The sequence below is a fragment of the Centrocercus urophasianus genome, unplaced genomic scaffold (assembly GCF_019232065.1).
Source record: "Centrocercus urophasianus isolate 14NV4802_14NV808 unplaced genomic scaffold, USGS_Curo_1.0 seq_43, whole genome shotgun sequence".
Taxonomy (NCBI): Eukaryota; Metazoa; Chordata; class Aves; order Galliformes; family Phasianidae; genus Centrocercus; species Centrocercus urophasianus.
In genome coordinates, this window is record NW_024885011.1 from 564,638 (window position 1) to 590,011 (window position 25,374).

Here is a 25,374-nt window from a genome sequence, read left to right on the forward strand (position 1 = left end):
CCCGCTCACCTCCCCGCTCACCTCCCCGCTCACCTCCCCGCTCACCTCCCCGCCCCGCCGGGCCCTCCCGGAAGCAGGAAGTGGCGCTGCCGGAAGTCACCCCTCCGCGGAAGGCGGGACTGAGAGGTGAGGGGTCGGTAAATATTGGTGACGTCACGCCGCCAAGATGGCGGAAGGGTGAGCGCGGCGTTACGGCGGAGCGGCCGGGCGGGGTCGGGCCTCGGGGGCGGCGGGACGGACGGCGCCAGTGGGCCGGGAGCGGGGAGGCTTGGGGTCGGGCCGGCTGACGTGCGTGTGCTCTGACAGGGAGGACGCGGGCTGGTGGCGGAGCTGGCTGCAGCAGAGTTACCAGGCCGTTAAGGAGAAGGTAAAGCGGCCCCGAGGCCTCGGGGAACGGCTGGGAGCGGGGGGTGGCGGCGGGGGAGGTGAAGGCGGCGGCGGCGGCGGAGGCGGGGGAGCCGGGATCGGCAGCTCCTGGAGCTGGGCGGGTCCGCAGCATCGCGTCCTGATGAGTGACGGTGCTGCTGATGTTAATTATACAGGACTCGTTGCGTGGCTTTTCCACACCCGTTTTTCTTTTCCTGTTTTTTGTTTTTCAGCTTTTAACTCAAAAAATACTGATGTGTTTTGTGTATGGCTGTTTCCCGTTGTTATTCTGATTACTGCAGTTTTTCCCCTTGCACGGGTCGGGGTAAAGGCACCTTGCAATTCGTTTCTGTGTGTTTGAGGTGTTCCCAGAGCTACCAGAGTTCTGTGAGAGACCAGAAGATTAGGCAGTCTGTTTGTTGTCTCCCTGCAGTCCACAGAAGCTTTAGAATTCATGAAACGGGACCTGGCTGAGTTCACTCAAGTTGTGCAGCATGATACAGCCTGCACGATCGCTGCTACGGCCAGCGTGGTCAAGGACAAACTGGCAGTGAGTATTGGAGCTGAGTTGTTGCTGTGGAAAGCAGAATGGGGTGAATAAGACATACCTGCAGCTGGCACATCCCTCCTGCCCCTGAGGACACAATCCTCCCCTTGTAGATTTTGTGCTGAGTGGGATTTTCTCGCTGTAATGATGAAGAAGCTTTGGGGATCAGTGAGGGAAGCTTAGCAGTGCTTTCTTGCTGTCCATGTGCTGTGCAGGCAGGTTACTGGCAGCGTCACCATGGTGTGACATCAGACCTTTGCACGGCTGTTTCTGTGCCAGTCTCTGAGCCCGGCTCCCTTTCCTCTCAAAGCCCAGACTCTGTTTCCAAGCAACCCACTGTGAAGGACAGCCTGCCCCACCACCACGTGGGGACAGTGACTGCCAGCACACCCTTTGCCCAGCCCTGGCCACAAGTCATCTCAGTTTTTGGAGGGAGAGAAATCCTGCTTCAGGCACCATTCCTTACACTGTGTCACTGTTTTTCTTCAAGAGGACAGAAGCTTCTGGTGCAACTGAAAAGGTGAGGAAGGGGATCTCTGACTTCCTGGGTGTCATCTCAGACACTTTTGCTCCTTCACCAGACAAGACCATCGACTGCGATGTCATAACGCTGATGGCAACACCCACGGGTACCACAGAGCCCTATGACAGTGCGAAGGTGAGTGCCCCAGCTCTCGGCTTCCCCTCGGCGCTGATCCTAGGCTGTTCTTGCCTGTCCTGCACTCCCCTCCACTGATGCTCCTCCACTTATGTGCTCTCCTCCAGGCTCGCCTCTACAGCCTCCAGTCAGACCCAGCCACCTACTGCAACGAACCTGACGGTACGGAGCCCTGGCAGCTCTGCTGAAAAAAGCTGCCCTGGTGTGGGGTCTGCAGGCTGTCCTGAACTGTGCAGAACCTTTCGGCAGGGGGTCTGTGGACTGAGTGTAGGCAAGGGCACTGTGGTGGGAAGCAGGCCCATCTGTTGCCTTGAGGACTAGCTTAGATCGAGTTTTCTGGGTTGGTTTAAACAGCTTCTGCAGCTGCTGCTGTCCTACAGGTGGGCGCAGAGATCGGAGTCTCGGTCTCCCCTGAGGCTGGGATCTGTCACACAGCTGTGAGCAGCAGTGCTGCTCCTTTCCTCTGGGAACAGGCAGCGTATGGCAGATGGGGGGGAGTGCGTGCAGCCCTCCAGGCCTTGGCTGCTTTTGGCTAGAAAATGCTATTCCTCCCTTCCCTGGTTTCTCTGCTTCGACTGCACGCTGCTTGTGAATCCCCTCCCGCTTGTGTGGGGTTTGATGCCACAGGAAGGTGTGCTCATCTCAGGGCTGCATGTCTTGTGGTATTCCTGCCTTTCCTTGCCTGACCATTGCTCACCTCATCTCATCGGGAGCATCTTTCAAAAGAAACTCCCTGAAACTTTGTGCCAAAGATTGTTATCTCTCTTCTTGTCCTGTGCAGGCCCTGCTGAGCTTCTTGAAGCCTGGCTCTCCCAGTTTAGCCTGGAAGAGAAGAAAGGGGAGATCGCAGAACTGCTGGCAACCAGCCCTTCCATCCGGGCTCTCTACACTAAAATGGTAACGGCCTTTCTTACTGTAGCAGGAAGGTTCTGATCTGGGTTATGATTCCCACCTGAGCCCTGAGGAGTTGGTGGCAGAAAGGATTGTAGTTGCACGTCGTATTTCTGCCCCCACTTGTTTTTCATGGTCCCGGATCAGAAGTTCTCTGGCTGTCTGATGTCTGGGCACCTGTTGGTGTGAACCTCGCGCTTTGTCCCAGCTCTGTGTGCCTGGGAGGCTGGTGCCCTGTGCAGCTTACAGTGGTTCTTGAAAGGCTCGTGACCTTCCCCTTCCTGTGCTGTTTCCAGGTCCCTGCGGCTGTCTCCCACTTGGAGTTCTGGCAGCGCTACTTCTACAAAGTGCATCGCCTGGAGCAGGTGGGTGGGCAGGTGGGGGTGGCACTGCAGCAGAGCGCTGCTGGGGCAGGCTGAAGAGTGGAAGGTTCATTCCTGGAAGAGCAGGGCTTGGCTGCCTTCTGTGTCCCTGACGTTGCTGATGTTCCTGGGGGAAGAAAGGTCCAGGACGTGAGCAGCTGCTGATGCTGAGTTCCCTGCAGGATGAAGTCCGGAGGGAGGCCCTGAAGCAGCGCGCGGAGCAGAGCATTCACCAAGAGGAGCCAGGCTGGGAAGAGGATGAAGGTGGGTTAGATGGTGGAGGGGGTTCTGTGGGCAGCCTTGTGCAGCCGTCAGCACTCTGTGTTAGAGAAGGTGGCAGCTCCTCCTTGCTCCCACCAGTTCAGCTCCTGGCCCAGCTTTATCCAGAACTGCTGTGCTGTCAGTTGCTGCTGCACTCGCTGAAACATCTCTTGCTTCTCTTCTGCCTTCTTACAGAGGAGTTCTTGGGGATGTCACCCCTGCCTTGTGCGAACGTGAAATTTCCACAAGCAGCAGAGAAAGCATCTGCTCCTGCAGCCCTGGAGGGAAGCCACCCCTCTGTTCACAAGGAACCCTCGGAGGAAAGCTGGGCCATCCTCCCTCCTGAGCTGGCCCCAGCAGAGGGGAGCCCCTCTGAGAGCAGCGAGAGCGTTTCCCTCGTGACTCAGATTGCAAACCCTGCCTCTGTGCCTGCCGTGCAGCTACAGACTGGAGTGCAGCCATCTGGGGACAGAGTGCTCTCCCAGAGGCTGCTGGAGGCCACCTCAGAGGAGCAGAACCCGCTGCCAAAGCCCCCCGAACCGGGGCGTCCCTCTGCGCAGCAGCCAGCAGCGCACTCAGAGCAGCCGGCTGTGAGTGGGGCCAAAGAGGTGGAGAGCAAAGCCCAAGGCAGGACAGAGACTCTGAAAGAGGAAGGACCGGCAGATCTACGGATCTTTGAGCTGAACTCTGACAGTGGGAAGTCCACTCCTTCCAACAACGGCAAGAAAGGTGGGTGTGGACCAGCCTGGCAACCTGCTGTGTGGCAGCTTTTGAGGAAGGGGCTCAGAATGGAAAGCAGGGTGCAGAATCTTGGGCTTGGAGCTCTGATGCTGGTCATGCAGATAATGGGGTCAGTTGGGCCTTTTGACAAAACATTAAGACCAGGTAACATCCTAATTGACCCACGGAGAGATTTTCTGCTGTGCAGATCTCTGTCCCAGCCCGCTGTTCCCTGAATTGCTGTCTGGAACATATGAAAAGCCAAGCCCGGGTTCTTTGCTTTGGTGATAATGGAGGGAAGAGAAAAGAAATTGAAAGTGTCTGCTGAGCAGAGCAGCTTTTGCTTTGGCCAGAGTGCCTGGAGAGCAGATGCAGCCCGGGTGGCTCAGCTGTGGTGTTTGTGGTTCCAGGTTCCAGCACTGATATCAGCGAGGACTGGGAGAAGGACTTTGATTTGGATATGACTGAAGAGGAGGTGCAGCTGGCGTTGTCGAAGGTGGAGGTGTCTGGGGAGGTGAGTTGGGGCTGGCAGTCACTCAGATGGAGGAGAGCTCTGCTCCCAGAGGGCGCCAACATTTCAGCTCTGCAGGGTCGTGGGGATCAGGATTAGCTGGAGCAGAGGGTGGCGTCCAGATGTGCTCAGCGAGGGAGGAGTGTTCCCCAGGGAGAGCTCAGCAAACAGATCCCTGCTGTCCGGACGTGGAGCTGGGGGTTGTGCAGGCTCAGGTGCCCTGGGAAGGAGGATTTCTCAGCAGATGGCCGCTGAGTTGCAGAAACAATTGAGGGATGTTATTCTTGTTTGCAGCTGGAAGATGAAGAGTGGGAAGACTGGGAATAAAGCAACGGCTTCCAGCTTATCACAGGCTCATTTCCACCATCGAATGTGAATTAAATCACGGACCGGCTATTCCTTTGTGTGTAACTGTGCTGGGGATTGCAGCTCCTGGCTGAAGGAGTTTTACTCCTGCTAAATCCTGTGGGCATCTCAAACGACCCCTTCAGACCCAGAGGAGGGGGGAAGAAGTGGGAATTTGCTCGTACACTTTAAGCTGCTGGGGAGCTCATCTTCTGAGGAGGTCCGAGAGAGTGGCGAGGCCAAAACTGACAGCCCCAAAAGCGTCAGGTGGAGGCAGATGCAATGCAGTGAGGGGCTGAGTGGGCACTTGGGCAGCTGGCAGGATTGCTTGGTGCTGTCAGACTGCCTGTTGGGTGATGGTGTGTGTGTGTGTGTGTGTTTAATCTGTGTGCAGCAGCTCAGAGGTTCCCAGGTGCTGCTCCTGCTTGCTCTCTGAGCTGCTGGCTCATCACCCCCATTGTGGGGAGCGGCTGGGGCTGGAGGTACTGCAGCAGAAGTGTCCTGTCTGCTGTCACACTCACTGCTGCAAAGGAAAGCAGTTGGCTTTTGGCTTTGGCCTGAAGCTGGGCCACGCTGGAAGGAGCTTAAACTCCCTGCCAAACCCTTAGCTTCTGCCTGGCTTTTTGTCTTGGAAGCTTCTTCTAATGGAAACTCCTGTCTCCTGCAGCAAGAGCAATGGCTCCTCTAAGAGCCAAGGCTTGATGTTGTGCTCTTTGCAGCTAAAACAGCTGCACTGCCTTTCTCTACTGCGTTTTGTGTACTTCTATTAAACTCTCCAAGCAGAGTGCTTGTGGCTTGCTCTTTCCTGAGCCCTTCCTGGGTGGGCGGTGCTTTGGGTCAGCCTGGAGCAGCACCCTGCTGCACTGGTGCCCTTAGCAGAGCTGCAGCCACCCCTTTGTCTGCCCCGGGGCCACAGGCCGCCCTCTGCTCATTTGGTTTCCTTCACTTGAGCCCCTGCGACTGCTTGCAATGCTTCCTTCAGCCCCAGCGCCCCTTTCCAGGGCAGCTCCCTCTTAAGGTCAGGAGATGCTCCTCACTGGAAGTCAGGAACAGGAGGTTCCCTAAGGGGGCGGAGCTGTGCTTGGCCTTTTGGGAGGTGGTTTCATACCTGCTACCTTTGTTCTTCTGCCCCTTCCTTGGCTGCTTCATTTGAGCTGTGGTTTCCTCATTTCTAGTTGCATTAGTGTAGGTGCTCTTGGAAAACTTGATATTGTTCTCCCCACGTTTGGGGAGTGTGGGTTGGCAGCAGCACCGACTTGAGGCCCTTACATGAGAGCTGCTTGTGCTGCAGAACCCATGAGGAGCAGGGACTGAATGCAGCTCAGCTCCCAGAGCGTCCAGCAGAGCCTCTACAACCTGCACAGCCTCACCTGTGGGCTGCGTTTGGCTCCAGCAGAAAAACCTGTTGTGAGCAAATGCCGGGCAGCCGTGGGGCGGTTCCTGCTGTGGGGCTGCTGCCGGGGCAGGCGCTCAGCGCTGCGCTCCCTGGGTCTGTGAGTCAGGCTGGATGCAGAGCTCTGGGGCTGCGCTGCCCTTGCGTGTCTCTTTTCTTTAGTCAAATTAACCATTTGGTTGTCTGTGCAATATTCTCTGTTTGGAACTATTCCACATCTCCCTGAGCCTTTTCTAGCTGGGGTGAAAAACCAGGAACAATTCTAACAGCTGGTAGTTTTGTAACAATGACTTTCTCCAAACCTTTTACAGACTTGCAGTTAACAGCAATTAAAAGAATTCAGCAGTTGCCACCTGTGTCCTCGTTTCTTTTGCCTGTTGTGGGCTGGAGACAGCTGCCTCCAGAGGATCAACCGCTTTAAATTTCTATTTGCTTTCCTCCCCCTCACCTCAAGGGAAGTTTACTTAGTGGGGAGGGGGATGGGGACGAGGACATGGGGGTGGATCCTCTTGGTCTGCTCTGTTCCCTGCTGCTGAAGGCCGGGGGCTGTGAGGGAGCGGGTAAAAATGGCCGGGTGTGAAACACACCTCGTCTCCGGCAGCAATCGTGAGGCTGAATTAGTGGGAAACACTGACATCCGAGTTTATTGGCATCCTGGAAGCAATTCCTCCCTGCGGGAGGGAGCGGGGCGAGCGCTTCTCAGGGTCTGGACAGCCAGGGGTGCCTGCTGAGCCGCTCCACCGAGGGCCGCAGGACCATGTCTGGTTCCAGGAGCCTTTTCAGGAGGTCCTGGCACAACCTGGAGACCCGCAGGTGCCTGGGCAGGGAGACGCCTTTCTGCTGCTGGCACAACATCTGCGGGATGTTGGTGTCGTCGAAGGGCAGCTGGGCGCACAGCAGGACGTAGAGGATGACGCCCAAGCCCCAGACGTCGACCTTGCGGCTGTCGTGAGGCACTCCGTGCAGCACTTCGGGCGCCGCGTAGGCCATGCTGCCGCAGAAGGTGCGGCTCAGCTCCCGGCTGCCTGCAGGGAGCCGCTTGGCAAAGCTGAAGTCCGTCAGCTTCACGGTCTGGCCCTGCAGCAGCGCGTTCTCGCACTTGAGGTCGCGGTGAGCCACCCCGCAGCTGTGGCAGTACTGGATGGCCTCCACCAGCTGGCGGAAGATCGCCCTGGCGCGGTGCTCGGGCAGGGGGCCCTTGTGTGCCACGTAGTCAAACATGTCCCCGTCCTCGGCCAGCTCCATCACCAGGTAGATCTTCCCCTCTGCAGACTCCAGCACCTCGTACATGCGGATGATGTTCTTGTGGTCCAAGCGCTCGACGATCTGCAGCTCCCGGGGCAGGAATTTCTGAATGAACTCTGCCAAGAGGAGGAAAATTCACTGTCAGTTCCCGAGTCGCTGAACTCCGGCACTTGGCCTGGCTGCAGCCACAGGGTGGGAAGGAGGGGAGGTTGTGCCGTGGGTGCCTGGCTCCTCGCAGGACCCTTATCTGCAGGGGATCTGAGCTCTGCTGCTTTTGGCCGCCTCTGCAGTTGGAGGAGCCGGTCAAACCAACCCCCCCTGGGCTGTGGCCCCCCGGCTGCTCTGCGCTGCCCTCAACACCTGCCTTCCCTGTCTGCTCTTAGGTGGAAAGTTTGGGAAACTCACTTTCTGGCAGGAATGAAAAGCTTTCAAGGAGGGATGGTGCCTCAGCCTGGAAGCTCTTTGAGGCTACTTCTTACCTTCTGGACTTGCGCTCTTATCAATTATTTTAATTGCTACTTTCTTCTGGTGCTTATGGGAAAAGGCCTCCTTCACTTTGGAGTAAGCTCCCTCCCCAATGGTTTTGCCAAGCTGGTAGCCATTGGTAAGCAAAAACTCCTCCATGTTCTCTCACACACTGGGGCTGTTCAATCTCAGGTCTACCCCAGCAACTCGACAACAGCATCACAGTGGCCAGGGGACCCCCGTGCCCTCTGTTGGCATGCGTAGGGCCACCAGGCCCTGCTCATGCCCTGGTGGGAAGGGGCATCGAGGCACCTCCTGTGGCCTGGGCGTGCTATTGTGATGCAGCTGATGCTGCGTGAATCCCAGATGACAGATGTGATCCAGGTGGGCGACCGCTCTACCAGGCAGGGGGGGATCAGGCTGCGCTGAGCTCAGTGGGCACCGTGAGTAGGGAGCTCATGGCATGGAGGAGCGCGGGGCGGGGGGCTGCCGGGGGCCCCACGTGTTCCTCTCCCACTTTCCTCGGGGCGGATCGGGGTGAGGCAGAAAGGCTTTCAGAGCCGGCGGTCAGAGAACGCTTTGCTGCAGCAGGGAGGGGAGCCCAGGGCCGTGCCACGAGCTCTGTGCCGGGCTGCGCTCCTTCCCTTCCACTGCAGCCTCACATCTGAGCTGAGTTCGGCAGCTCCAGCGCCTGCAGCCCAACCGGGCCGGGCTCCTTCGCCTCGTGAGGGCGAGGCACGGCCGCAGCGAGGAACGCAGCCAGGCCCCGCGCCGCGGCTCACCTCGCTGACAGCCGCTTCTCCGCGCGCACAGACAGCCGGGCCCGGACATGAGCTCCCAGGAAGCGCCGCGGGCCCGGAGGTTCCCCATCGAGGCAGGCGATTGTCGCAGAGCGGCCACAGCGTTGGAGACACAGCAGCGGGTGGGCACCGCATGGACCGCGGGCAGGTGAGGGTCCGGCGGGGCTCCCCGGGTGCTACGCGCTGTGCTCTGCTGTCCCTGCGCTCACCCCGCTCTCCCTGCAGACAGCTGCGACGATGCCCCGCGAACCACTGCCTGACGCTGCCCCACGTCCCCGTTGATGTCTTCATTGCCATGGGAGGGAACTGCCGGCCACGCAGCACCTGATGCCGCCGCGCCACGCGGCCCGGGAGCAGCGAGGGACGCGGATCCTTTATGCACTTTGTAAAGAAAGGACATCCTACAGCGTTTCCGTGCCTGCTGTCCTCTCTGAGTCACCGAGCCGCGCGTGGCGGTGCGGCTGTTCGCCCCCAACGGCTGCCCTGGGGTCCCGGGGCCGCCCGCTCCCGGCTCAGCGAGGCCGGGAGGGCGGCCTGGGGACGGGTAACGGGGAAGGGTTAGCTCCGGGGATGGGGCTGTGAGCTCCGGTTGGGGCTGACGAGAGCGGGGGTCGGGAGGGGACGGCGCTCGGGGGACGCGGACGGCGACAAGGTCCGCACGCGGGCGGCGAGGATCGGCCCCGCCCCCTCGCATCGCCCCGCCCCCCCGCAAGAAAGGGGCGTGGCCTCCGCGTTTGGCGCCGCGCGGTTCCTCTCGGCCGCCGTCGGGCGCCCGCTCCCCGCCCTCCTGCTCCCGCCGCCATATTGTGGCCGCCGCCGCTCGGAGCCGCCGCCGGAGGAGCGTCCGCCCGGGGACCCGCGATGGGTGAGGGCGGCGGGGCTGGGCCGTGCGCTCGGAGCCGCGGTGCCGTCCAGCCGGGGCCGAGCCGTCCGCACGCGGGCGGTGCCGGCCGCTCCTGTCTCGGGGCCGCGCACTGAGTCATCCCGGGGCGGCGGGCCGGGGGGCGGCAGCCGCGAGCGCGACCGTCGGAGGCGGCAGCCGCCGGAGCTCCGCGGAGCCGCGTGCCGCTCTCGGGCCTCTCTCGGCGCTCGGGGCGGCTGCGATGCGGGCCGTGCTTCCGCGCGGAGCCGTTGGGCGCGGCCGCCGCTGTCGGTTTGCGGCTCCGGAGCCGTTTGCGTTCCGCGCGCTCGGAGGTCGGGGCGGTGCTGGGCTCTGTGTCGCCGCTCCCGTCTCTCGGCCGGCCGTTGGCGGCTCGGTGTTGTTCGGGATCTCTCGGCTGGGCGCGGCTGTGAGCGCTGCGGCGGCTCTGAAGGCTTCGTCCCGTCCCGCCGGCCTTCCTGGCGGCGATCGCCCAACGCCGTTCTCTTTATCGGTGTAACGTCGCTCGCTTTTAAGACGAACGAAGTTCGGGTTCTCGCTGTTCCCGGCGAACGGCCCCAGCTGCGGGGCTGCGCTGCCGGCCCTGCTGTGCTCTGGGCGCTCCTCCCGTTGCCGTGCGCTCGCACGCCCGCGTGTGTTCGCTCTGCTGTGCTGAACGGACCCGCGCAGCCGATGGATCCCGGATCCCGTTGGTTATTTGGCTGCTTTGCTTTGTTTGCTCGAGTTGAGGCGAGCAAACATGAACTTTGTGAAGGGGAGCTGCGCTGTTAATGGTGGTCGGTGTCAGAGCTGAAGTGCCCCTTCCTTCAGCACTGTGCTTCTGGTCTGTGCTGCTTGTGAGGTCTGGAGAAATGCACCGATGGAGCTCAGTGCTGGGTGCAGCTGCTGCAGAGCTCTGCTGGGCCGGCTGAGCTTCTGGGATGTTGCTGTGTTTGGCCGCTTCGAGTGGCTTTAGGACTCTGTAACGCTGCAGCCTCGGGTTAGAGGTGACTCAAAGTTAATCTTCATTGCAAGGAGTGTCACAGGGGCTCTCTGCCCCCTGACAGGAGGCTGTTATCCCTCACGCATCATCAGTGTGCTCCTTAGGGAGCTGAAGGCCCTGGGATGTGCAGAGAGGGCCTAAAGCTGCCAATCCCTGGCTCCAGGACCGTAGGGACAAGAGGAGGAGATGGAGCTGAAACATAAGCGGGTCTCACGCAGTCAGGCTCGGAGCCCAAGGGCTGCCACAGTTGGGCTCAGCCTGGTGAAAGTCAGAGATGCTGCAGCCCCAGTCCTTCCCCAGAGGATTCCCGCTCCCTCCCCCCGCAGCCGCTGGGCTCTGTGCATTCCAGTCGTGCTGGAATCGCTGCTCTCGGTGGCCAAAGCAGTGGGATGAGCCGGGCGGCCACGAGCTGTGCACATAAGTGTTTGGTTGGCACAGGCTGTGCTGCACACGGAGTGCCTGGCCTCGGCTGCACGCTGCGTTTGGGAGCGCTCTGAAAGGGTGCTGCTGAGTGTAAGAAACACGGGAGGACGTGCGGTGGGGCAGAACTCGGGGCAGGCTGCTCCGGGGGGCTGTTCTGCAGCTCTGACACAGCCGGGGGAACGGCCTCACATTGCTGCTTGTTTGATGGCACTGCTTACAGAACTTCTTGTCTTCCTACAAGCAGAACTTCTCAGCTTCCTTTTCTGTCGTCTCCTAAGCAGTTTTGTGGGTCTCCCCCGGTGTCCTTTGCACTGCAAAACTATCAAAATTGCGGGGAGACAAAACAACGAGCTCCCAAGAACAAGTTTGTGTTCTTGGCTGATGTCTGGCGGCGGTTGGGAGCTGACCTTGTGCAGTGGGTGCAGGCAGTTCAGCTATCTGTATTTGCTGCTGCTAACTTCATTTAACCTGTATTCAAGGAGCACAGATTATTTAGGCTTCGCTTTTTCCTTTGCCAGCTGAAATCATTAAAATGCTGTGGACGCAGCTTGGAAGGGAATCCCCTGGTCAGGTACCAGGTCTGTAGCTGCTGTTCTGCAGAACCTTTATGCTGTGGTGTAAAACAACTGCTTCAACATCACTTTAAGAACCAACTAAAGAAAAATGTAATGTAAAGTGCATTAAATCCGAGGTTCAGAACAACTTTTGTCTGTTGCTTCTCAAACTTCAGCACCTGCAGCAGGTGAGCACATGAACCAGAAGCTGTCATGGGTGCCTGCAGAAGATTGCCCTCATTAAGGGTGTTTTAGCTTAAAAAAAAAAAAAAAAAAAAAAAAAAAAAAAAAAAGCCATGTAAAATCTCAGTGTAACTGTTTCTGTTCTGCCCCTTCAGTCTGACTCAGCAGCACCAGTCCTGATTTAGGCATACGAGTTCCTGCAGTGACTCAGCTGGGAGCTTTAATCAGCAGCTGAAAAACTCTTTGAAGCGAATGCTTTCTGTAGTGCAGGGCGGTGGGAGGAAGGTCATCTGCAAAGAAGTGAGGTTGGGTTTCTGATTCAGTAATGCTAGGAAGCTGTTACAATGTTGGTGGGGCAGTAGAGACCCTGGATTTGCTTTGTGGCTGAATGCTGTGGTTGGTGTTTGGCTTCCACGCAGGTGCTTGCAGTCTGAGTGCTCTGCTGATCCCTGGTCCAACTCCCATCCTGCTTTTCCTTCTCCCATAGGTGATAAACACATTCTCATCGTGCAGTATGTGGTAAGGAGGAATGGCTGTGAGGGAATTCTCAGCTCACAGGACACTTGAAATCATTCCCAGTATGAATTATCTTGATTAAAGCCCGGCTTTGATTTAAGTGTGCTGGTTTTGATCAATGATTTGATCCCAGAACTTGTCCAGCAGTGCTGTTGGTCAGGCAGGCTTGAGCTCAGCTTGTTGCCTGCACAGTTCTGGGGCTGGAAATCCTGCTTCTGTGAAGGGACGATGCTGGGAGGCTCGGCTGGGTGAGTTCTGAGCAGTGAGCAGCTGCAGGCTCTGCCACAGGGGTTTGTCTGCAGCGCAGCCTGCGTGCTGCAGCCCAGCTGGAGGGGCTCCGCAGGTCGCTCTGGTGGGGCTGCAGCCCCGGTGCTGCGGGAGGAGCAGCTTTGTGCTGAGCTGCTGCCGAGTGCTGCAGGTACAGCAGAGCCAGGACCTCTCCTGGAATGGCATCAGAACAGTTCTGTAACTCAGGGCGTGGGCTGATACTATCTGGATTTAAGGCAGGGCTTTGTTGGCTCTTAGAGAAAAACCTTCCCTAGGAGAGGTGTGGTGTAATCATACTGGTTTGATTGGCTGCCTAAATGCAGCTAACAGAAACATACTTTAAGGAGCCACCACAGCCACCTTAACCAGGAGCTTTTCTGTAAAAGGAGAAATTTCTCAGAGCAACATTTTGTATATGAAGTCACACAGTGGAAATACGTGGCTTGAGAATTGTTGGTGTCACACGGAAATGAGCGGGTGATTGCTTTTCCTAATCAGAAAATCCCAATTATTCTGCCACTGTGATTCGGTGGCATCGCTGTGTGGGTATTCGCATTGGGAGGGCTTGAGTCAATAGGTAACACTGCAGAAGCCTGACTGCAGGTGTAGAGGATGCACAAATACTACAAGTAAAGAACTGGATCGTGCTTGGTGCGCTGCTGTGTGTTTTGTTTCGTGTGTTTGCACTTTGCTTTGCAGTCTGGTGCCTACAGCATCTGCTGAGCTCACAGCAAAGTCACAATCTTGCATCTGTGGCATTCATGAGTTGCCATAGAAATGGAATGTATTGTAACAAACTGTTGTTTTGACACTGTCAGAGTAGTGAGATAGATGGTGGGCTGGAAAAAGTCAATGGGAAGAACCTGAAGAGAGAAATGTGTGCAAGATAAGGAGAACCAAGAGCCCACGAGGTGCTGCGTGCTGGTGCGCGGCAGCCGTACAGCTGGCGTGCAAAGATCCTCCTTGGGCTGGCTGGGGCCTTTGGCTTTCCGTGCAGTTTCAGGTGGCTTTGAACGCTGCTGAAACCCAAAGCCTGGAAGTCGGCCGTGCAGCTCTGAGCCCACAGCCTCAGCTGTGCTGCTATGGGCTGCTGAGCTGCCGTGGCACCAGGTTTGCGTGGCCTGTCTGCATCACCTGCGCCGTGCGAAGCCTCTGAATCGCTTTTTGCTCCTCCTTTTCTTAAAAACTACCTTTTCATTGTAGACCTTGCCTTCCAAAGGGAATTAGGAAATTTGTCTTTATTAGGGTTAAGTTGCAGCCTTTTCCAAGTCAAGCTATCCGCTGTTGTGTGCATTTGCTGCGCTGACCAGAGGATCTTGATTTGCGGCGGTTTTTTCTTTATCCGCTGTTTCTCACAGGAGTGTCCTTGGTATTTTAGCTAGGGAAGGGGATGCTCTCTTAAAAAACAAGTCCTGTGAAAAGAGAAGGGTTTTTTCCTTGATGTTCAGTGTCTCCAATTCTTGAAAACCTCCTGAAAGTGTTTCCTCTTATGCTGATGTAGGAATTCTTCCAGTTGCCTCTTCTCTCAGCAGCAGTGAAGGCTGGGTGTTTGCACCTGGAATTGCCTTTCTCCAGTGCTGTGGGTGCTCCCGTAGGGCAGTGAGGCCCACGGCATCCCAAGCTGATGTTGGGAGGGTTCCAGCCTGGCTGGAGGCAGCTGATAAGGCAGACTTGGACTTCCTGTAAGCAGTGGCTCTGGTGCTTAAAATTCGAAGGAGATGTTAATGACGTAGGGCCACAGACTTTCACAGGTATTTCTTGCAGCAGCTGAGGACAGGTGGAAGAAAATAAAGATACTGAGGTCCAGCTGACGGTCAGAGAGGAGTAATTTGGTCTCGGGGTTAATTGGCAGTTTGCTGTGGGTTATCATTGCTTCCTTCCTGTCCTGTGCAGGGTGTGGAACTGAGGTCAAACAGCCTTCCTCATGAATGGGAGAGGGGAGTGTTTGGGAAGCTCTGTGCTCAAAACGGGAGTGCAGCCGGACGGGGCTGAGGAGTTGATGTCTGTGTGCTCGGGTTGCTGCTGGCTGGTCTCTGCTGGCTGGTGCTGCTCGGTGCTGGTTGGTGTCACTGCCCTGGGCAGGAGGCAGGTGTGCCAGCAGTGAAGCTGCAGTTCTGCCTGAGGCAGATACGGAGCAGCAGAAGTAGGTCAGGTGCTGAACGCTCGCAGTCATCTGGCAGGACAAACACAGCCTATGATACGTACAGCTAATCTTTCTGCAGTGTTTTTAACTGGAACTGTAAGATAAAGACCTCTATTTACTGCACGCTGTTGGATTTCTGCCATGTGTGTGTTTTTGTGTTTTGGTGCTCTCACAGCCTGCTCCAAAGCACTGCAGTTAGTACAGCTACTGAGTGACAATCTGGCTGCGGTCGCTGTCTGAGTGTGGGGAGGCGTCCAGGTGTGGTTGTGTCATGAGGATACGAGGGAAATGGGTTCTGCTGGAAACTGGAGCTCGGCTGTTGCCTCCTGAGGATGGCAAAGCTGTTTGAGGAGAAGCTTTTCATGTTGACCGTGTGCATCAGTGCTGTGAAGTTGGATCCAGGTTCCTTTCAGAGCGGTGAATCTGCTCTGCTTCCTGTGAACTCGGTATTTTTGTCTTAACAGCACATCATTGGAGCTGATGTCAGGATGCCATTGTAAGGCAGAGCTGCTTCCTTCAGCACTACGTGTTCTAGAGGCACTGCTTCACCTGCCTGCTCTGCTTGAAGGGACGCGCGGGTGGAGGAGTGGAGAGTGACCAGGAGCCTGAGGCCTCTTCTTCCATTCACAGACAGCATGGCGAGTCCTGCGAAGGACAACTATCGAATGAAGTGCTACAAGAACAAAGCCCTCAATCCTGAGGAAATGCGTCGGAGGAGAGAAGAGGAGGGAATTCAGCTGCGCAAACAGAAACGAGAGCAGCAGGTGAGGCTCACCTCGAGTGGTTGGTGTGCAGCCTTAATGCAGCCAAGGCTGCGCTGCTGCCTAACCGGGGCACTCAAGGATCTGTGCATTAAGGTTTGTTGGCAGCCCTGGTTATTTCTGTCCTGAGATCTCTTTTCCTCTGTACACGATCACATCAAGAGCCCTCCAGGCACTTTGTCTTTGGGGCCCTAAAGGTTTTTGTTCACAGATCCTTGGTTTTAAGGTTTGGTTTTGTTAATTAGTAAATGGGGGTCTTGCTCCAAGAAGCGAGACAAGTGGAAGTGTGCACTGCATGTATTTCTTGACTCTGAGCTGTTGGGTTTTTTCTGCTTGGAAGTCTGACAGTGAGAGGTGATTCCCAGGTGATGCGTGTGGCTCAGACTGGTTGCATCACCTACAAGCTGCCCTCTCCCTGCTTTTCCCAACTTGTTAGGCTAAATTCTGCACTTGCATATGCCCGTGTTTCACTGACTTGGGCGTTTGCGTATCTGAGGGCGAGGCTTAGCATGCTTTATTATCAGGGTTTGTGTGCCAAGCTGGTCTTCACTGTGCAGAGCTGTTACTGATGACTGCACTTAGTCACAGCTGACAGTATCTCGTTTGAGGAGCAGGGACATCTAGTTATGAAGACTGTTAAACAAACACTGCTTTCTAATAACTGCTGTGCTCCGTTCTCTGCCAGCTCTTCAAAAGAAGAAACGTGGAATTAATCAGTGAAGATGCATCCATGTTTGACAGCCTCCTCATGGACTCCTATGTCAGTTCCACGACGTGTGGGGTAAGGCGCCTTTCCCTGCAGTCACACCTGGCCTCGTGCTGTGGGCTGCTTGGAGCTGACAAACCTCCACCTGTTTGTTTCCCTGCTGTTGAGTGTGTTGCAAACATTACTACAACCGACTGGAGAAGTGTGCCAGGAACCAGACAGTGTGCCTTAATCTCTAATAGCACATCCCTGGGTTACTAGCTAAGAACAAAATTGTGGTAGGCTGTCTTGACTGTGATACCTGAAATAAGCTTAATGTGACACGGAACTGCTGTTCTGTTTCCTTTCCATCCTTAAGGAGGGAGTGATCACAAGAGAGATGGTAGAGATGCTTTTCTCAGACGACCCTGATCTTCAGCTAGCAACCACACAGAAATTCAGGAAGTTACTTTCTAAAGGTAAAGACAACATCCCCAGCACGGGGGCTGACATAGCCTTTTATGTTTGTGTGCTTGCCGTGTTGTACAGAAGCGTTGTGCTTATTAAAAAACAAGCATTGTGTTTGAGGCAGGCTGTAATATTAAGTTTGGATGAATTTTACTGAAGGCTCCTCTGGCGCACTGACCTACTGCACTCGGTGCAGCCTGAGGCCACTCAGCTCAACAGCTGCACATGTTGTCATTCACCTCTATGAGACCTGTATACTGTTTTGATCTTGCGTTGCTGTTTCAGAGCCAAATCCTCCAATAGATGAAGTGATAAACACTCAAGGAGTGGTGGACAGATTTGTGGAGTTCCTGAAGAGAAGCGAGAATTGCACACTACAGGTAAAGGAGGCTGCTGAACCCTGCCTGCAAAGCAGTGCGAACCTGGGGCTGCTGTGGGAGGGGGGTGATGACTGGAACCCAGAGTGTGCAGATGTGATGCACGGTAAAGCTGCTGATAATGCTTGAAAGGGGAAGGAAAAAAAAGGCAGTTATAATTTAGCCTCCATTGAGCTCTTGGAAGAATCCTGGCAAAAATAAGCAGAAGCTACATTCCAGTTGCAGCTGAGGGAAATGTGGCTTTTCTGTGTCTGATGTTTCTTACGTGGGCAGACATGGAGTAAACGTGCAGGAATCAGATGCTTGAGCAAAGCCCTCGGGTGCTGGGGGCAGTGAGTGTTGGAAATGGCTTCAGTGGTGCTGACCTGTGTGGGGCAGAGGGACGGGCGAGGGGCTCCTGAGCGTCCTTCCAGTTTGGTAATAACTACAGTTATCTTGGAGGGGCCAGAGGTGCTTCCATGGCTGCAGTTGGATCTCGGAGTCGATAGCTGCCTTTGTTTTTTCTATCTGCTGTGTGGCCCAGGGCCGTGCAGTGTGAGGAAATTCCCTGCAGGAAGTGAATGAAAGCCTGCGCTCTAATTAAGACACGAGTGCAGAAGTAGATCCTTGGTGCTCAGCTGGTCTTGAACTCAAGGCATCTTCCTGCTAGTAGCAGGATGAGGGTGTGCTGAAACTGGTTGCACTGAACAGATGAAACTTGTTATTCTGTGTATTTCTGGGCTGTACATCTTCACTCTTCATGCTGGAAAATGGTCATACGAGCAAAATAATGTGGTGTGAGTGGCATTTAACAAGCAGTAGCTTTGCTGTCATCCTTTGAGAAATTGTGGTCTCTGAGAAGGCGTCTAGCAGAGATGGTTGTTTTCTAATTGCTCAAGAAAATCTTTGAGTACTGAGGTGTTTTATTTGGGGAATGCTTTCTTTTTCAATAGAAGAGTTTGTGCTGAGACTTCCTGGCAGATCCTGCTACATCTGGGTTACTTTATTCACGTCCCCTCATTTCTGCTTTTTTCAGTTTGAGGCAGCGTGGGCACTGACGAATATTGCATCAGGAACTTCCCAGCAGACAAAAATAGTAATTGAGGCCGGGGCAGTTCCTATCTTTATAGAGCTGTTAAACTCTGACTTTGAGGATGTTCAGGAGCAGGTAAGGCTCACTTCTCACTTTGGGGTTGGGGGAAGAACCACACGTGACTGAGGCTCAGTGTTCAAAATGAGTGGCTGGTCTGGCAGCTGGCTGCAGCCTGTGAACTGGAGGGCCTTTTTCTGGGAGTTCCAGGAAAGTGCTTTCTTAGCAACCACCTTTTTCTTCCTCTGTTCAGGAACTGTGTGAATGCTAAAACTGTTGCTATTTCCTTTCAGGCTGTCTGGGCATTGGGGAACATTGCTGGAGACAGCTCTGTGTGTAGAGATTATGTCCTTAACTGCGCTATCCTTCCTCCCTTGTTAATGTGAGTAGCCATGAATACTTGCCAGTACAGTTCTCGAAGTCCCATTGTATGCAGCAGAGCAATATTTGAGCTGGGCAAATGGATTCCCTAGAAATGTGATGATGGGAATCGAACTATTGGTACCGGATGATAAACTGGCAGTTCAGACAAGCATATGATTGATAGTGGGACTTGGTAGATAACATGCCTTCTCACAAACCTTTACACTGCTCTGAATCTGAAGTGGGTGCTGCTGCAGTGTGCTTGCCTCTCTGAAGTCACAGGGCTTCCTGTTTCCCTGCGTCCCTCAAACTGCCTGCTCTGTGCTCGTGCTGTGGATTTCACGTGCTGGTCTGAGTGGAATTCTGTAGCACTGAGGAAAGGGAGCAGGTCTGCAGGTGTGGAACACGCTCACCACAGGCAGAAGATGCGGCTGCTGCGTGTGCTCTCACTGCTCTGGGAATAATTGCTTATAGCTGCTCATCCTTGGCAAAATGATGCTTTGCCACGAATGCTCTGGTTTGCTCACTTGTGCTTCTGTCAGCCCCTTTTGGGCAGTAGTTGCCTGAGCCTTTCCTAGCCCACGGGCTGCGCTCTCTTCACCGCAGAGCAGAGGGACAGCAGTTGGTGTCAGTTGGTCACCGAGAACCACCTGACAGATTGGGGTGTGAGTGTCTGGGCTGAATTTGAGTGTGGAACTGCATTTGATTGTCTTGCATTTCCTTCTGCAACCTATCTAACGCAGTTTGCCTTCCTGTTCTGTGTCACTGAGCTTTAGGAAACGAGCTGTTTGTTCTAGGAGCAGTTGTATTTCACCTCTCTTCGTGCTTATTGAGAGCCTCAGGTGACAAACAGTGTGGCAAATGGAACAGTGGATTGACTTCCTTACAATTGTTAGGCTTTTTCTCTCTTGTTTTGTTTCCTTTGTCTATTTCCACTAACTTGTGCTCTGTGCTGAGGATATAATTCATGGTACTTGTCTCTTCAGGCTCCTTACAAAGTCCACCAGGTTGACAATGACACGGAATGCTGTTTGGGCCTTGTCAAACTTGTGCAGAGGAAAGAGTCCACCACCTGAGTTTGATAAGGTGAGAGTAAATGCCTTGCTGGCAGATGGGGAGGGGAGGCACCCAGTCAAGATGTTTGTCTAAGTTATTTTTGGCCGTTGGACTTCTGCAAGGTGTTCTGGGAGGGAGCAGGGTGAGGTTCTTCCTGCTGAGGTTGATCTTGCCATTCAGCAGATGTTTGAGTGCCTGTTTAATATTCTGCCAGCCTGTATGCATGGCTCTGTTGGCAGCCCTTACCCAGGTGAGGGGCAATCTGATCTTCCAAACAAGCAGCACGTGCTGTGAGCTTCCCTTCTTATCATGAACCCTGGAAGTTTGCAGCTTTGCTCAAATTGTGACTGGAAATTCAATTCTGAGATGCCAAGCTGCTGTAAGGCCTCTGTAACTACGTATCAGCTTCCCCCTTTCATGGTGCTTCAGTGGCACCAGCAAAAGATTCTGCTGGCTCTTCAGGTCCATCTTTTTTTTTTTTTTTTTTTTTTTGTAGAACTGAAATAATTTAAGATCAGTGTGTGCTTTTGTTCTGTTTCCTTTCTTTCAATTGAAAGTGTGCTCATCAAAGCTGGGAAGCCTACAGGGAAGGGGAAAACATTAAATTGCGTGTAAATGTGAGCGCACTTCTGATGGCTTCTGCTCTGAATGCTGAACTGCTTGGGGGTTGGAGGAGCAGTGCTCTTAGATAAGAAATGTGAGGAGCTCCTGAACTGCAGCACGCCTAGGAGCACTTCATCAGGGGTCTGCGCTCCAAAGGAGCTGCTGAATTTCAGAAGGAACTGTGATGTGCAGCACTGCTGTCCTGCTGACCAGCACAGCCTGGTGGTGTGGCTGTGGTGGTGTGCAGCAGGACTGACCTTGTGCGCTGCTCTGTTGCAGGTATCTCCCTGCCTGCCAGTGTTGTCCCGACTGTTATTCAACAGTGACTCTGACTTGCTGGCAGACGCGTGCTGGGCTCTTTCCTATTTGTCAGATGGCCCCAATGAGAAAATTCAAGCAGTTATTGACTCGGGGGTGTGTCGGCGACTGGTCGAGCTGTTAATGTAAGTATCTTGTCTTGCTGCCTCAGCCCTGCAGGTGACTGAGCCTGAGTTCGTATCACAGTGCACCAGAGTGTTCCCTGCCTTGTGGGTGCGGGGTCCAGGTCCTTAGCTGACTGCTGGAGCAGTTACCTGAGAGGGTCTGAAGTGGGTGGAGACTGCAGTTGTTGCCTTGGAGAAGACGCATCTGTTCCCTAGGAAGAGTGTACCAAGCAGAGGTTCAAGCTGATAGTTGGACTAGGCTGTAAAGAGAGGACTGAGCACTGCGCCAGTTGGCACAGTCTTTGTTCAGGAGTGGAATGTAAACATTGAGATCTGTAATAACCCTGAAGATAAGTTGGGGTGTAAAGGATAACACTGCCTGTATCGTGAGTTCGGTTTGAGCTGGGGGTGGAATCCAAAGTGAATAATGCAGGCGGGGGGCTGGAGAGTGGATCTTGAAAGCAGCCGGGCAGGTGGTGAGACGTTTGTTCTTGCGCCATCCCTCCTGCAGGCACAACGACTACAAAGTGGCCTCCCCAGCACTGCGGGCGGTCGGCAACATCGTGACAGGAGACGACATCCAGACCCAGGTGAGGGCAGGGCGGCCTACAGAGGCAGCAGAAGGAGCGGCGCTCCTGGCGCTGCTGTTGTGGAAGCTGGGCAGCGCGTCCCTCCTGTATGTGCAGCGAGTTCCTGCAGCCAAGGTTCCCAGAACATTTGCTCATCTCGGCGTTTCGCTGTTCCAAAGGCGTAGTTTGGGTGCAAAGAAAAATGTAGTTTTGAGATACAGAGATGGAGTGGCATACATTTCTTTATTGCACAATGCTGCCTTTCCTTCCCTCTTCTTAAAAGGTTGGGGAGAGAAAGGCAGTGCCCACGCAGCATATCCACTGTGTGAAAGCAAAGTATTTTGCTCTCTACCTGACACAGGTGGCCTAACTCCTGATTTCTTTTTAAAAAGGTGATTCTGAACTGCTCAGCCCTGCCTTGCCTCCTTCATTTATTAAGTAGTCCCAAGGAGTCCATCAGGAAAGAAGCCTGCTGGACCATATCTAACATCACAGCAGGAAACAGAGCACAAATACAGGTACAGCTTTGAGTCTTCCCTGGGTCCCTTATAATAATCCTAGATTCCATGCTCAGCATTAATAATGAGATCTCTTTGGTTTTTCCCTTATCTGATGCTTTGTGGCAGCTTCTTGTGCATTCTTAATCTGACTTATTGCAGACTGGCTGTTTCTGTCCATTTGCCAAAGGAGCTAAAAAAAAAAAGCTAATTGTACCTACAGAGGCTGGGCTGGTGTGAGTGTGTGGGTTGGATCACTGGAAAAGAGATGCAGCCCCCATTTCTCCCTCCTCAGGAGTATCCCCTTGAAAGGCTTTAGCTTGTTGAGTTTTAATTATCCTTTTAATGGCCGATGTACAAAGGCAGATAAATGATGAAAGCATTCCTGCAGTATTGATGCAGCAATAGGGATCATCTGTGAGCTGGTCCCCACTCGATTGCCTTGTGTGAATGGGGTTGGCTGGGGGATGGATTGGAGCAATGGCTGAAGGTAGTGGCTTGGGAAGGACTTTCTGAATTGGAAATGGAAGCAGAGCTTGATTTCAGGTGCTTAACAGCCTTTTTAGAAACCGTGCTGCCCTTCAAACGCTACTGGCTGTTCTCTCTCCTCAGGCAGTCATAGATGCAAACATCTTCCCTGTGCTGATAGAAATCTTGCAGAAAGCAGAATTCCGTACAAGGAAGGAGGCGGCGTGGGCAATCACAAACGCAACGTCAGGAGGAACTCCTGAGCAGATCAGGTACCCCTGCAGCTCTGAGAGCTGCCAGCATTCAGACATTTCCTTTGTAGGAACTGCTGAAGTGGTGAGGAACTAATTTGGGGAACCCCAGGGAGAGTGCCTAACATGCATGCCAGGCCAATTAGATCCTCGCTGCTCGTAATTTCATTATCACCTGGATGTCAGGAGCTACCTTAAAATCAGAAGGAAAAAAATGGGGTGGGAGGGGTATATATTAATAAATAGATGAATAACCTTGTAAGACAGCAAAATATAAAAATTGAGAGATTTCTTTCAGCTTGAACCACTTGTCCTGCTCTTTGTAACTGAGCAGTGGTGGTGCCTGCTGTCCTGAAAGGTGAACGTGTGCTCCTGGTCACCTCTTTTAGATACCTGGTCAACCTGGGTTGCATCAAGCCTCTTTGTGACCTCCTTACCGTCATGGACTCCAAGATCGTTCAGGTGGCATTGAATGGCCTGGAGAACATCCTGAGGCTGGGAGAGCAGGAGGCCAACCAGAGCGGGACGGGCATCAACCCGTACTGCAGCATGATAGAGGAGGCTTACGGTAGGTTCGGGTGCCGCTGACTTTGAAAACAGTACAATATGTTGGGAGGTGTCTGCTAGTTCTGTTCGCTTTTCTGATGGTTGGAGTGGCTGGGTGTGCCCCAAACCTGCTGCTGTTTGTTCCAGCAGTAGATCACGCTGTCTTTAGAATGTTGTGATGCAGCATAAATAATGTCAGGGAGCAAAGACTGTTGTACTTGTGATCCAGGTTTCCTAGACTTAGAGGCCAGCCTGATAATTGTGGCTCTCGCTGTTAGGAATATTAATCAAAGTAATGAGATGAGTGAGACCCACTTCATGGATCTTTGATTTCTCTAATTGTCCCCAGCTGTGCACTGCAAACGCATGATGGAAATCCAGAGAGACTTAGCTTTTCCCTGGAGAGACCTAATTTGGTGGCTTTGTCCTGTTCCTAATGCTTTGAGGAACAGTTCCTATTTTGGTCTGAAATGCCCTTTATACTGGCAGTGGCTTTTTTCCTTTTTTTTTTTTTCCTTGCCCTCTCACTGCCTGTTTTGCTGTGTGTCCTGGTTCCTCCAGTAAGAATAATTCTTGAAATTCCTGAGTACGTCGTGCTTGGATTCTTTCTGTTCAGCACTGGATTTAATTAGGACAGCTAAAGCTGTTGCTGCCCTTCTGCTGGAGGCTACTGGGACAGGCCCTGCTTCCTGCAGCTGCAGAGCTGCTCACAGCCAGTGGTAGAAATTTCACTGGCCAGTTCAGTGCTCGCAGTGCTTTGCTGGAGACTTCCTGCTTAACTGCATTAGCTAAACCTGCAACTGGAAAGATGAATGGTTGCTGATACAGATAGAATCCACAGGCAGCTGTGGAGAAACGGGAATAGTTAGCTTTAGCTGTCAGTGCTGCTCACAAAAGGCTTGTGTAACACAGACAAGCAATAAACAGGGAAAGGGTGGAGCATGGATTGGGACAGCTTGAACGTTAGGGTCTCCTGTTTCTCATGTTCCACTTTTGTCTTTTCTAAGGCTTGGATAAGATAGAGTTCCTGCAGAGCCACGAGAACCAAGAGATCTACCAGAAAGCCTTCGACCTGATTGAGCACTACTTTGGAGTAGAGGATGACTCTGCTTTAGCTCCCCAGGTAGATGAGAACCAGCAGCAATTCATCTTCCAGCAACCTGAAGCCCCTATGGAAGGCTTCCAGCTATAATGTGCCCCAGGCAAAAAGACCACCACAGATTTGCCAGAAAGCAACTGGGAGAAGCTGATTGTCCCATTCCTTCTCGCACATGGAAGGCTGAACACTCACTCCACCTGTTAGGAAACAATTCTTCCTTCAAACAACTAGACAGAGTGCTTTATCCTCATGAAGAAAATGGGATGTCTTGCACGTTTTTTTCTTTTTGCTGCTGCATACGTGTCTTTAAAGCAGGCATCTGGGTGGAGGAAGGACACTGAGGTAACAGATTGCACCTCTTGGGTTTTTTTTCTTTGTGGTGATCTCTCCCAAATGTCACTTCTTACCTCGGGTACTTAATTGAGATTTCAGCGTTGGGTTGGGTAAGAACAGAAATAGAAAGTGAGTATTCTGACAAGAATAATTCTGGAAACCTGGGTTGATCTATTTAATTTTTTTGCACATGTTACTCTTATTAAAGACTCTAATTTGCCAAGAGCAGAGTTTAGCCCTGGCCTTTCTGCGCTCCTCTTGCAGCGGACAGTCCTGTCAGAGCTGGCCTGAGTTCCCCCAAACATGCTGTAAATGGACAAAGAAGCGAGAGGCTTCTGGGGGAAGGGTCCTTCCCCGTGTCCGGATTTTTTTTTTCCCGAAGAACTGCTGGTAGTATTTACAAGGATAAAAAGCAACAAACCCCAAAGCTGGTCACTGCGAAGAGGGCGGGATGCTGGGGTGGTCCTGGAACAGGAAGCACAGCTGCCACGGCACAGGCTTTGCATTGCTACTGATGGAAGCTGCAGGACTGCTGAAATGGTGGAACCCATCTTCATCTTTACTTGAATCCTCCCCAGGGCTGCGTTTCGGGTGCTGTGCTGCGTGCAGGGCGAGCTCAGCAGCACGGCGCCTGGGGCTCCAGGTTTACCTCCTGCTCACAGTCGGAACATGTACATTTTCCTTCGAGAAAAGAATCAAATCTCTGTATTTTTTATATTATATATAGGTAGCTATTTGTCTAATTGGGCTCCAGAGAAAACTATATATAAAATTTCTGTAACTTATGTAAATAGAACACTGTGAGGCAGGTGTGCCTGGAAACGACCCCGAGCTCGCTCCCTCGTCGTCCTGCTGCTTCTCCCGTTCACTCACGTACTGTACACGTAGCTCTTCGACCGCTCTGCTGGGCGCCAAGGTTTGCTCCTCACAGCCGCGGGGCTGAGGCCGGGAGGGGTGGGCCGGGCCTGCGTGCCCCTCGCCCCGCGTTGGGTTTGCTGAGTCCGTGACTGTTGAACGAATAAAAACTTATGTGCAGATGAGCGCGCTGTGCCGGAGCCGTGTGTGGAGAGGGCGGGCAGCGCGGGGCGGGCGCGGAGCCGTGAGGGCGGCGAGTTCCCGCGCGGGCCGCGCGCGGGGCACGCCGGGAGCTGTAGTGCGACGGGGGGGTGAGAGTGGCTCTCGCGGGGCACGCCGGGAGTTGTAGTCTCGCGGTGCTTGCCGCTTCTCTCCGCCGTCTCCCGGCAGCCCCTGCGGCTCCTCGTCGCCGATTGGTTGGCGGCGCGGGGCGGCGCCTG

The 25,374-nt window shown here is 54.0% G+C and overlaps 4 protein-coding genes across 8 annotated transcripts in view; 2 read left to right on the top strand and 2 right to left on the bottom strand.

Moving 5' to 3' along the window:
- ZBTB8B (zinc finger and BTB domain containing 8B) overlaps positions 1-995 on the bottom strand; it is a 7,772-nt gene extending 6,777 nt beyond the window's left edge. Inside the window, exon 1 of one of the 4 annotated variants that reach the window (XM_042834003.1) lies at positions 975-995. The gene's annotated coding sequence lies outside the window, so the exon portion shown is untranslated. Of the gene's footprint in view, positions 1-33; positions 112-974 lie in introns of those variants that run through there. The other 3 variants (XM_042834000.1, XM_042834001.1, XM_042834002.1) reach the window with 3 other exon arrangements.
- BSDC1 (BSD domain containing 1) lies at positions 131-6,406 on the top strand. Its single transcript, XM_042834004.1, has 11 exons — positions 131-177; positions 307-367; positions 800-916; positions 1,404-1,571; positions 1,679-1,733; positions 2,353-2,468; positions 2,759-2,827; positions 3,007-3,088; positions 3,281-3,814; positions 4,216-4,319; positions 4,611-6,406. Exons 1-11 carry the CDS (start codon positions 167-169, stop codon positions 4,641-4,643), a joined length of 1,350 nt encoding a protein of 449 aa, XP_042689938.1. The 5' UTR covers positions 131-166; the 3' UTR covers positions 4,644-6,406.
- Positions 6,407-6,713: 307 nt separating this feature from the next.
- Positions 6,714-8,199, bottom strand: TSSK3 (testis specific serine kinase 3). The gene is made up of 2 exons (XM_042834056.1): positions 7,779-8,199; positions 6,714-7,415 (listed from the first exon to the last, which is right to left on the bottom strand). Exons 1-2 carry the CDS (start codon positions 7,921-7,923, stop codon positions 6,754-6,756), a joined length of 807 nt encoding a protein of 268 aa, XP_042689990.1. The 5' UTR covers positions 7,924-8,199; the 3' UTR covers positions 6,714-6,753.
- Positions 8,200-9,362: 1,163 nt separating this feature from the next.
- KPNA6 (karyopherin subunit alpha 6) lies at positions 9,363-24,304 on the top strand. Of its 2 annotated transcripts, none has more exons than XM_042834007.1 (14): positions 9,363-9,429; positions 15,143-15,276; positions 15,959-16,054; positions 16,338-16,437; positions 16,712-16,806; positions 17,819-17,950; positions 18,166-18,254; positions 19,222-19,321; positions 20,174-20,337; positions 20,828-20,906; positions 21,278-21,403; positions 21,995-22,122; positions 22,491-22,669; positions 23,655-24,304. In XM_042834007.1, exons 1-14 carry the CDS (start codon positions 9,426-9,428, stop codon positions 23,837-23,839), a joined length of 1,611 nt encoding a protein of 536 aa, XP_042689941.1. In that variant the 5' UTR covers positions 9,363-9,425; the 3' UTR covers positions 23,840-24,304. The 2 variants fall into 2 exon arrangements, with proteins under 2 accessions (XP_042689941.1, XP_042689940.1); XM_042834006.1 differs by lacking the exon at positions 9,363-9,429 and adding an exon at positions 13,468-15,008.
- Positions 24,305-25,374: the final 1,070 nt, after the last annotated feature.

What these genes read in the sequence shown, in the direction of transcription:
- TSSK3 (XM_042834056.1), bottom strand. Translation starts at nt 7,923, where the DNA reads ATGGAGGAGTTTTTGCTTACCAATGGCTACCAGCTTGGCAAAACCATT. An exon ending in TAAGAGCGCAAGTCCAGAAG is followed by an intron (nt 7,416 to 7,778) that starts GTAAGAAGTAGC and finishes TCCTCTTGGCAG; the next exon opens with AGTTCATTCAGAAATTCCTG.
- KPNA6 (XM_042834006.1), top strand. An exon ending in AACAGAAACGAGAGCAGCAG is followed by an intron (nt 15,277 to 15,958) that starts GTGAGGCTCACC and finishes GTTCTCTGCCAG; the next exon opens with CTCTTCAAAAGAAGAAACGT. An exon ending in CAGGAAGTTACTTTCTAAAG is followed by an intron (nt 16,438 to 16,711) that starts GTAAAGACAACA and finishes TTGCTGTTTCAG; the next exon opens with AGCCAAATCCTCCAATAGAT.
- BSDC1 (XM_042834004.1), top strand. An exon ending in AAGTGCATCGCCTGGAGCAG is followed by an intron (nt 2,828 to 3,006) that starts GTGGGTGGGCAG and finishes AGTTCCCTGCAG; the next exon opens with GATGAAGTCCGGAGGGAGGC. An exon ending in AGGCTGGGAAGAGGATGAAG is followed by an intron (nt 3,089 to 3,280) that starts GTGGGTTAGATG and finishes GCCTTCTTACAG; the next exon opens with AGGAGTTCTTGGGGATGTCA.